This window comes from Polyodon spathula, chromosome 15 (assembly GCF_017654505.1).
Source record: "Polyodon spathula isolate WHYD16114869_AA chromosome 15, ASM1765450v1, whole genome shotgun sequence".
Taxonomy (NCBI): domain Eukaryota; kingdom Metazoa; phylum Chordata; class Actinopteri; order Acipenseriformes; family Polyodontidae; genus Polyodon; species Polyodon spathula.
The window spans coordinates 11,262,567-11,274,363 of record NC_054548.1 but is presented as its reverse complement, the minus strand read 5'-3'; the positions used below and the strand labels follow the sequence as shown (position 1 = coordinate 11,274,363).

Sequence of the window (11,797 nt, the reverse complement as noted above, 5' to 3'; positions counted from 1 at the left end):
GATAGAATAAATGTATAGTTTCTGTCTCGTATATGATTAAGGTGATTTTCAGCTTCAAGATAATTCAAAATACATTCCTTGTGTTGCATGGTTCATGTATTATCAGACACGGGGTACAATTTCCTAGCCTAGTAGTATCTGTCGCATTGAAACACGACACCAACTACAATTCGACTGGTATATAGGAACAGCAGGTGATAACAGGTCAAAAGACCTGTCGTAGCTGAAAGTACGATCTTTCAATATAAACGAGGTCCAGGTTAGTTTAAGAGAGTCGAGACGGGAGACAGTCCCGGGCTCCACCTCCTTTCTTTGATGCGTCGCAGCTGCTTTCAAACCGGCAACTGTTCAATTCTATTCAACGTCGAGTGGGAACAAAAAAGTGGCTATTTATTAGAATACTTGTTTTGTATTGTTCCGCGCCACACAAAGGGCGTTTCATTATGTAAGAAGGAGCCCCTTTCCAGAGAGAAACAATAACTTGAAATTGTCTTTTAAGTCTATCAATAATAAATTTCATTTTCTTTTCTCTCTCATTCAGTGTGTATTGAGTGCTGGGGTTTGGAGCTGGGCAGTGCTGCCCTCGGCACACATTCTCGGTAGAGTTTGGTGGGACTGGGTTGACATAAGGCTTTGAATGCTTGTTGCTTGTTATATAAGAAGCTGCCTAGAAATCTTGAATATGAGGGAAAACGATGACATTCACTGACGCCAGTCTACAGTTTGGGGGAGAATGGAACTCGCTGTATTACTGTAAGTTTTCAACCCTGAAAGAAAAGTCTAGTGCTTTGAGACGCTATAGATGTGTGTGTGTGTGTGTGTGTTTTTTGTGTTGTTTTTTTTTTTTCAGGTATTGTTTTTATTTTTGTTTTTGTTATCGTTTTTTTTTTTTTTTTTTTTTTCCCTTATAGGTTCCATTGAAAATAGAAACATGTGGGCCTATTATACAAATATATGTAAATCAATGAGATTGTGAGCCTTGTCAATATGAGGATTTACATTTTAATTTGCGAACAAACAGACATTAAATGTAAAATGTATTAGTCTGACAACGAGAAGGGTTATAACAGCTTTTTCGAAAAACATTTTGTTATATTGTAGGAATTACATTTTTACATATCAGACTGTGCTCTCTTATATATATTTTATATATATATATTAATATAATATTTGTGTGTGTTTGTGTGTGGGGGTGTGGATATATATATATATATAATATATATATATATATAACCTGTGTGTGTGTGTGTGTGTGTGTGTGTACGTTAAATAAGACTTACTTGTCTGGGTTACTGATGTGTGGTTCCTTCTATGTTTATTTACGCGTTGTGTAGGTTACAAGTAATGCTTGCTTTTCCGTGTAAATAAATGATTATCCTATAACTCCCCCTAATGTGAGTTCGCATGAAATTTAATTAAATACAGCACGTGAGATGTCAATAAATCAATACACAGGGTAACTCTCAATCGCTATAGTTAAAACAAGAGTCGTTGTGCTGTGTTTTCTGGTGCTTGGGAAACGGCCCCTTGTTAATTTAAACAGATAATGTCCGGTGTTCAGAGTTTCAGCTACGTCGAATCAAACACAATTCCGAATCAGGGAATCAGCTTTCGCTGCAACATTTCTCAAATAAAGTTACATATGAGGTTGCGTTTCATCACCAGTAGAGGAAGTTCTGCTTTTAAATGTTTTCAAACTTTTGTTTCCCGTTGCATGTAGAATTAGTGCAGTGTTTGAACAGGACCTTTGTTGTCTGCTTTGTTTGTTTTAGTTGTTTGATGTGAACACGCTGTTCAGTGCTGGTCTATGACATGCAGATTTCAAGATCCGATAGGTTTGTCGATCAGCGAGCAATAGGAAGTAAAATTGGCTAGAAGTTGATCAAGAGGCTGGCTGATTTTCTTATCAGAAACAGGTGCTTTACCACGATAGCTCTTCCAGCCAATTAACCCATTAAAACCTCTTTTATTAAGGCTTCGATTTCTTTCTAAAATAAGAAGTGTAATTTGGCAACGCAACTAACGAAGCTTGAATCCCATAGTGCTCCTTGCTTTCCGCTTTTGTATTCAGCTAGTTAAAGTAATACGTTATATTTCAATTCAGATTTATACTTACGGGATATATTGGCCTACTATACATTAGTGTGTGTGTGTGTGTGTGTGTGTGTGTGTGTGTGTGTGTGTGTACACACACACACACACACACACACACACACACACACATATATATATATATATATATATATATATATATATACACACACACACACAACACACACACAACCCACACAAATACAAAACCATACAGGGACCATATTTAGATAATAGAAAAATACATTATAATCTTTGAAACTATTTCAGTTCAGCTTGAATTGATTTCTAGTAACAGTGGCATGGATGTTTATTTGTACAGAGAATATTTTATATATATATATAATATAAATTACACCCAGAGGTCTTGTTTGTTTGTTTCTACAACCGAATAACAACAACTACAAGGTGTTGTCAATTTAAAGAGAACCTTCATCCAATAATACGTTTGAGTGATTCTTTGATTGGCCTTTTGAAAAAAAAAAAAAAAAAAAAATTGTATTAAAATATTGTACTGATGACTACTGAGTCTTCCAGAACTCAATCCAAGTTTTGACTAATGTTTGTGGGACTGGAAGATTTTTACTAACAAAACTGATCATAGTATCCTAACAAATGCTTTTCGATCTAATAAGCATTTTAGGTAAATGTGATAACATTAGGATTCAAAAAGACTTGAACTTTGAATGTTAAAATTTTAAACATTATTTATAAATTGATTGTATCTAATATTGTATATATATATATATATATATATATATATATATATATATATATATATATATATATAGTTTATATATATACGATTTAGTTAGTTTGCTAAATCACGATTTAGTAAATACAAATGTATGCTAATTTTATACACGTGTCGTTTAAGAGCTGCGTCGCCGCCGTTAAAATAACACAGACTTCCGCGCAACTATTGTGTATAATGCGATTGAGGCTGTTTTAATTATTCATTGTATATCTGTTAAATTACTGTGATTGACATATCAGAACAACGCAATAGATAACGATTGTGACAGCAAAAATAGACTAGTCTTCATGTGCAAAACAACAAGAGCGTGAGAGATCCCTATATGAATTAAGCATGTTTACTGTTTGCTTGTTATGCAGTTTTGTGTCTTGTAATGCAGTTTTTTTTTTTTTTTTTTTTTATAATTTCTATATTGATGTCATTTATATAACAGACATATTTAATACAGTAGGCCTGCACATAATTGCTTTCAATTACGTAAACAAATGTAATATCTCCAGTAACTCGATTTGATTAACTATTGTTAAAGTAGTCTATGGATAGAGAAATGCGTGCATTACATATTTTCTGCTAGGATTGTTCAAGAAATGCAACCAAAAGACTACGTTCAGGTTACATAATCCGATGTTTTACATGTATTTACAGCATTGAGCTTGCTCTGTTTCTACTCAACATCTAGGTTGTTTATTATATTATCTGCAGTTCTCAAATCTGTTTTAGTTAAATAATTAATGTCCACTAAAAGAAAACTAATGAGACGTGTTTATTATTATTATTATTATTATTATTATTATTATTATTATTATTATTATTATTATTATTATTATTAAACATGCTCTATTGGTCGATACATGGTATGTTTTTTTATATTAAAAGCAATGCAAACAAACATGTTGTGTTGTCTTGTTTTATAACATTTTCAACAATCGTGAATATGTTTCAGTCCCGCTCATTTAACAGTATGTTAATATGCAGCATACCTTATTTGGTTTGCTTGTGTGTAATGGACCATATGACCTAAGTTGAACAATTGCGAGAACTGCAATATGTATTGAAGTGAGATCACTTTTTGTGAGACTGATACAATCAACAGCCTATACAACTGAACTCGTTTTCTAGTTATAGAAACAGCAATGTTTAAATGTAAGGTTTTTACAAGCAATAAAGAGTTGAATTTATGCTCATGGTACACTGTTATCATTTTTAAAGAAAAAAAAAAAAACATGCATCTTTATTTTAATCGTTTGGGAATTTACTTGGTTGCCTAAAAATCACAAATGTTACCAAAATAAATATTACAGTGTGCTAAATGCTAAAACGTGTTTTAATATGTTGCATATGATTTATGTTGTTTTCTTATGTATTTTTAATACTACCAGACAATATTTATTAACATTGACAAAATAAAGGTATTGGTTTTAATATCTCTGTCATCGTAATCTATTTGATAACAAAAATGAAAGTTGGTCAAATGCATTATTTATTTGCCTATTATCTTTATTTTATTGTCACCACATTTGTGATAGAATATGAATGTTTGACGTGTTACTAGAAGCCTCACTAACCCTTCGCGGGTTACAGAACTCCTCGAGTTAAGTGTCTTCACAAAATAGAAAGTGGGCCCATCGGGTTCAGTGACATTTGAGATTTTGAAATTATACCTTGAGCAAAAAAAAAAAAAAAAAAAAAAAAAAAAAAAAAAGTTAACTGGTAATACCATAACAAGGTATCTAGAATATTGTGAAGTTTATATCGACTTTGAATTTAGCTCCTAAACATAGTCACATTCGTTATTATAAATTGATTTTTTAAAATAACAATAAGCATTATACACTCAATGTCTTTTGTCACGAACACTTCAGAAATCATTAGTTTCTTATATTTCTAGTATACCTTCATGTGTTGGCATACCACGCAGGCACAATTAGCCATTGTGCAAGCAATATAAAATACCGATCTGAAAAGCAATACTTTTAAAGCCAGTATTGACTTATTATTAAGCCATCAGTAACATTTACTGAATGCCATATAGCCCCTTGTCTCCTTGCCTTTGTATATTTGTGAATATACTTAACTAAATGCTGTTCCATAACACACAAAGGGACACAAAAAAAGTTGGAACTTATTTTATGACATGCTTTTAAAACATGTATCTTCTGCAACAGATTATGTATAGATGGTATTATTATTATTATTATTATTATTTATTATTATTATTATTATTATAGATATATGGGTAATATTAAATGTAAAAAATTTCCTGTAGATGTGATGCTAAATAAAAATGTGAAAATAGAGGTTAACTAAGATATAATATGTATCCCAATACCTTTGTTAAATATTCACAAGGACTGTTCTGTATTTATTTTTTTCAATGAAAATGAATGAATACGTATGGCTTGAATATTGACGTCTACGCAATCGCTGGGCTGTTAATCCAATTACAGAATATCATCAAGACCTGTATTGAATTATCTCTTTCCATATGGTATCAGCATTAGCCTAATTAAAAGCTATAAAGTCTGATACAATGATTAAATCGTTAGCTCTGCTCTGAGGAAGCAATATTTTGTTTTCCCTTCAATTAGTAGTTGATTGAGGTTTTCAGAGCAGGTCAGCTGTGAAATTTGAATTATATGTGTAAGTATTGCTCACAGGATGAGCTCTCATTCTGAAGCTCTATACAGTTTTCAATGTTTTGAACACTCCATTAAGGCGTATCATTATTATTATTTTTTTTTTAAATTAAATATATTAGCTTATGTTATTGAATTTGCATGACACGTATATAATGAAATGCTTTCAATAAGCGAACTAAATTTGAAACACGCAGAGGGAAATTAAAAAAAAAAAGAAAAACCTGGCGCTATTACAAATAAATTATGCAGTAAAGCAGACCTAGTCACTTTTTATTTTGTTAGTAGGTGTTTATTTACTTAGGTTTTTTTATTTATTGATTGATTTATTTTTTCCTAGCATGTTGATATATCAAAATATCATATACTTTTTGTAAGGATGTAAGCACAATCTGCAAGCAAAGTGAATTGAGTGAACATAAAACATCTATAATTATATGCTTTTATATGGAAAGGGTATACATTTCATAGTAGGTCTGAAAGATTGCGTAATGAAGGGGTTTACAAAAGATTCTGGTTATGAGAGCTGTCTTTCAGCACCGAGAGTCATGTGCAATATTTACTACCAGCAGGCGGCGGTCGAACTCTGCTTGGAACCAGAAAGCCAGTCCAAGCTTTTTATTTCTTGCCTCACTATCAATATTTTTTCCTTTCTTTATTAACCAGTTTCCCGGTGATAAACCACATAGGCAATCGTGAATATTTTTAGAAGTACTGTGCGCCGTTAAACTATTAAGAATTAAACACGAAACTATTGCAACATATTACAAAGCACATTCCTTGTAGTCATGCATTTTGCACTGTAATGTTTATTTTGGTAACCTTTTTGTTTGGGCTCCTCCAAACAATATCCTCAAACAATTAAAATAAATAAGGTGTTCAAAATATCTTCCCGAATATTTTACGAACATCTGAATTTACAAAAGGCTTAATTAATTAACTGTCTCAGCAGAATCCTCGATAAGAGTTTGCATGTGCTTATTCCAATATTCTGAAATATAATATTCTGATACATACTTCATATTTTCAAGCCACAACTCTACATGTCTTATTTTTGTTTGCATTTACTAAAATAAACGTGTTGATTATTACTTAATTATTTTTAATGACGGTGTCCTTGTATACCCTACATTTCCTTGCTATCTTGCTTTGGCATTTGTGTTTCAGGTTTTTTTTTTTTTTTTTTTTTTTTTTTTACTGTGTGTTATGTTCCCTTCTGTTGAAAAAAAAAAAAAACATTCAAAAAGGACTTTTTGCTCACGTATGTTGAACAGCTATATAATTGCAGCCTGAATTTGCTTGCTTTGTAAAAAAAAAAAAAAAAAAAATCAAACAAAACAACAAACAACCCTTTTAATGTGTACGTGCATCATTTTTTGCCATATAGGCCTACTATATTTGAGCCCTGGATACTTTGAGATTAGGCATTTCAATTAAAACAGAAGTCGAGTTTATAACTGTTTTATTTTGCATTTCAGCAGGAAGGCTGTTTTTCCGGGTTCTATAAACCCTGATATGATTCTACAGATTGCATGTATCCATGTCACGTGCTCATATATTTAAAACACATATTCTATAAGAACGAGTAAAATAACAATGTCCCGTTTACTCAGAGCAAATATTGTCAACTTCGCTTATGGATGACTGGGGATAAGTATTAGGTACTTCATCTCTGATTGAAATTTGACAGGACAAACATTAAGATGAGCATATGGAACATCATTTTAATAAATTTGTTGACACAAATACGTAGACCTTCCTATTTAACACAACTAAGCAGTTTAACAGTTTCTTTGTTTTTTAAACTTGATTTTTGTTTCTTGTTAAGTGTGGTTCATTTGCAACGTGCAACTGTTGCTTTGTTTTTAAGTTATTTTTGTGACTGTACATTAAATAATAATTTAGAAAAAACACGAATAGACAAAAATAATATTCTGATTATATTCCATTTTTTGACAAAAGACCCATTCTATTTCTGTTTACAAATGAAGCATGTATATTTCTACATCCTGTACTGTAACCTCTTTGTAGAAGTAGCTGATTTGCCTTTGGTTAAAGCTACAATGAAAGTGCACAATGCGCAATGACAATTTCAGCATTCCCATTCAAAGTCTGTCTTTGTCTTTGGTACTGCTGGACGAGGTGGCTTCTTTCTTGGCACGTGCTGTAGGCGTCAGTCACTTGTTCCTTAGCAACCCTTGAACACAAGACACACCTGTAGCTCGATCTCAAAACTGAAACTGCGGCTCCGAAAACACAAATGGGCTGAGGGTGTTTGGTTTTCTCCTATTAATGCGGTACGCCCTTTATTATCCCTGTGTGTGTCATTATAAATTGGGATTCCAGCTAGTTATTTTACGGGTGGAATGTGCTCCGTGTTATTGAATTACTTGTGGATTACTGTAGGTCTCTGTTTTATAATAAATAATACATGCAATTACATTAAACTTTTATCACAAACAAAATTTATACACTTTTGTTTAATGCGTCTCTCTGTTTCTTTTTGAACATACATTGGACCCGACGACTGAAAGAACTAGACAATATGTGGCGTGTGCGTGCATATGTATATTTACTAAACTATTTACCATGGTGTGCAAAGCCAACAAACTATACACAACGCTGGTGTCGAAAATTGCATGCACTTAAACTACACCTCGACAAATTATGTGGCTTAAAGTGCACGTGCTAACACTTAAAAATGCACTTGAACAAAGGGTGTACCCATTATGGTTAATGACACACACACACACACACACAAAAAAAATAGAAAAAAAAACTGTAAAAAAAAAACAAAAACACTAGCATACTGTTGTTGATGCAGTTTTATATAAAGTAGGGAAACAAATTGGCACAACTGTCCATATTGTACCAAGTAGGGTTGAACAAAATAGCAAAGACAATATAAAGTTAAATAAAGTGAGTGCAGAAGCATCGCTGTGTGCCGTATAGATTGGTGCACATTTTTCAGCAGCACGCTGGGTAACGTTTGTTCATGGAGATTGTACGTAGTGTAGTTTGCTTTGCAAGCTCCGCTTATTAACTTGGCTATCACAGTGGCAAAAAAAAAATCAAAACCCTTAAGAAACTGCTGTTTTTCTTCCCCACACTACATCGTAATTGTTGGAAGGAAAACCAAATCTGCTGCATCGATGAAAGCAAACAAAGAAGCGTGCAGGGGGCAAATAATGAATACAGAACATTCTGGGGGGGTTGGGGTTGGCACAAATTTATTCTAAATGGTTTATTACTATTTACATTCCGTGAAGGCAGAGGTGGCCCCTTCTCACACACCCCGCCTACTAGTTTGTTTCTCACTTATTTACGTCACCTGACCGCGCATCATGCAAATCACTACGATTCTGTGCTGCTATTGGACGCCTCGAGCTCATTTAATCCCTGTCAACCCGCATCACATGGCTGCTGCTCTGTTAACTTCGTGCTCTGCGGGAGAAAGTAGCTCAAATAGGCTTTTCATCACTCTGGATGTTTAAAGCAAGCGAAGGAAAAAAAAAAAACAAAAAAAAAAAAAGAAACATTGATAATAAAAAGTAAAACGAAGTTTCACTGCAATTCAGGATTATACTCCTCAATTAAGACTGTGTCGAGTAAGCGGACTGCTGACTGTTGAAATTGAATGTTTTTCTGTGTTGCTTGAAAAGTAAAAAGTTAGGTGAATGTATAGCATGATGATGGAAACGGACTTGCACTCTCCTGGACCCCAGACTAATACTAGTTCGGGGCAAACGGGTCCAAATAACGGGAGCAAAGTCAACCAAGAACGGGTAAAGAGGCCGATGAATGCGTTTATGGTGTGGTCCCGGGGCCAAAGGAGAAAGATGGCTCAGGAGAACCCAAAGATGCACAACTCCGAAATCAGCAAGAGACTGGGTGCGGAGTGGAAAGTGATGTCTGAAGCTGAGAAGAGACCTTTCATTGATGAGGCTAAGAGGTTACGAGCCATGCATATGAAGGAGCATCCGGATTACAAGTATAGACCCAGAAGGAAGACCAAAACACTGCTGAAAAAGGACAAATATTCCTTGGCCGGTGGTCTGCTTGGTGCTGGGCCAGGTGGTCCCGGTTCTGTTGGAGTCGGACTCGGGATGGGACATGCTGGAATCGGACAGAGGCTGGAAAGCCCCGGGGCTCACGGTGGCACTGCAACCAGCGGCTATGCGCACATGAACGGCTGGGCAAACGGTGCCTATTCGGGCCCAGTGGCAGCGGCTGCTGCGGCTGCTGCCATGATGCAGGAGGCTCAGTTAGCTTACAGCCAGCACCCGGGCACTGGAACACACCACCACCACGCTCACCATCACCATCCTCACAACCCGCAGCCGATGCACCGCTATGACATGACAGCTCTCCAGTACAGCCCCATTTCAAACCCTCAGAGTTACATGAACGCCTCTCCGTCGGGGTATGGGGGCATCTCCTACACACAGCATCAGAACTCGAGTGTGGCATCGACTGGGACCATCGGAACCCTCGGATCGCTGGTGAAATCGGAGCCAAGTGTAAGCCCACCTGTTAGCACTCATTCTAGGGCTCCGTGTCCAGGGGACTTAAGGGAAATGATAAGCATGTATTTACCAACGGGAGAAGCGGGTGATCCGTCAGTTCAAAACAGACTTCATGCATTGCCTCCGCACTACCAGAGCAGCACTGCAGGGGTAAATGGAACAGTTCCGTTAACACATATTTAAAAACAAAAAAACTGAAACAAACAAAAACACATAACCAAATATTTACCTCCTTTTTTAGACTGTCACTAAAGACCTTTTTGTACAGAATGTTTTTGATGTTCTTGTAAATTGAAGATAAAAATTGTTTTGATTGCCTTTTAGAAACTTAAAAAAATAGTAGCCTGCTCAAACAGTATGCCTTTTAGAATGGTTTTGTTTCATTAAATATTTTTGCACAGTCCACGTAAGGGATACGTGTTAACATAAAAGGCGATGCCAACTTTTTTGTACATGTGGTATTCCTGTAATACACAATGAGCTGGTAAAAGGTTACCTCTAAAATGAAACCCTGTGCAAAATGGGGGGGAAAGCCAGTCTTATAACAGCTATGTAAAATTAAAAGAAACATGAAAAGTGTTTTTAAAAGTTTTTTTTAACTTTTTTTTTTCATTTGACATTATTCAGTCGTTTGTAAAGATGTGAGTTTCTGTATTTGAATTATTTCTTTTTTTGTGTAATATTTCCTGTAAATTGTGAAATAATTGAAATAATTTTAATATTATAGAAGTTGACAAGAGACTCAACCTGTATAAATAGTTTACTGAATGCATTTTCCCAGAAAAAGAAATGTTGACATTGCGTTGAATTTTGAGTTAAATAAATTTTACAGAAATGTAACCCTGGATCTGATAAACCCTTTTTTGTGTGTTTTATGTTTGTTCTTTGAAGAATAATTACAGAAACCCTTAAAGAGAAGTGACAGTTATTGTTATAGCCTTAAAACTGTGAAACCAAAACTAGATAAATCCTGGGTTTTCTATTTAAGGTATAATCGCCTAATACGAATATTAAAATTACCACCCAAAAGAAAGGCGGTTTGTACCAACAGGCATATTTCTGGAACATAACCCATTTTTTGTTTGCTTTTTAATAGTTTTATGTAAAGAATTGCATATATTTCTAAACGCATAATTAAACCAAACCCTCGTGTCAACGACGAGAAACTCGAGCTTTACAATTGCAAGTCAAAAACAAGCATCAGCTTAAAAATGTAGTGACACAAAACATGTAACCTATTATCGCAAATTTGTTGAAATACTGAATAAATGAATCACGACAAGGGTAATTATATGACAGTGTTGTTTAGAGACATTATCTAAACAACGTTGTCATATAATATTATTCAAACAGAAAATAAATATATTTGCTTCGTGTTTGTATGACTATTTAATTCCCTCACCTGAAGTAATTAACACATAAAAAAAAAAGTGGAAAAAAATATGTTTAGGAACAGAAACATTTTTTTGAAGACTTAATGTAAAGGCCTTAAGACAATTAATAATAACTTATTTAAATGTGCAGCAAATATATACAGACTTTTATTATACAGATTTTCTTACTTAATCATACTAGTTTATAATAATCATTCTAACTAATATAATATAATAATAATTAAAACTATTATTACACTTATAATTATTATTAATAATAATAATAATAATAATAATAATAATAATAATAATAAATAATAATAATAAATAAACTAGTTATCACAATATACAGTTGGCTATAAAAAGAACTGGTTTGATGATTTGAACTATGTTACCATTTTTTGAAATGCACCT

General features: G+C 34.0%; 1 protein-coding gene across 1 annotated transcript; it reads left to right on the top strand.

The window, feature by feature from the left end:
- The first annotated feature begins 6,694 nt into the window (after positions 1-6,694).
- On the top strand, positions 6,695-11,494 carry LOC121328057 (transcription factor Sox-1a). Its single transcript, XM_041272529.1, has one exon. The coding sequence runs from the start codon at positions 9,162-9,164 to the stop codon at positions 10,191-10,193; it is 1,032 nt and encodes a 343-aa protein (XP_041128463.1). The 5' UTR covers positions 6,695-9,161; the 3' UTR covers positions 10,194-11,494.
- The last annotated feature ends 303 nt before the right edge of the window (positions 11,495-11,797 follow it).

Coding starts and splice junctions, on each gene's coding strand:
- LOC121328057 (XM_041272529.1), top strand. CDS start 9,162: ATGTATAGCATGATGATGGAAACGGACTTGCACTCTCCTGGACCCCAG.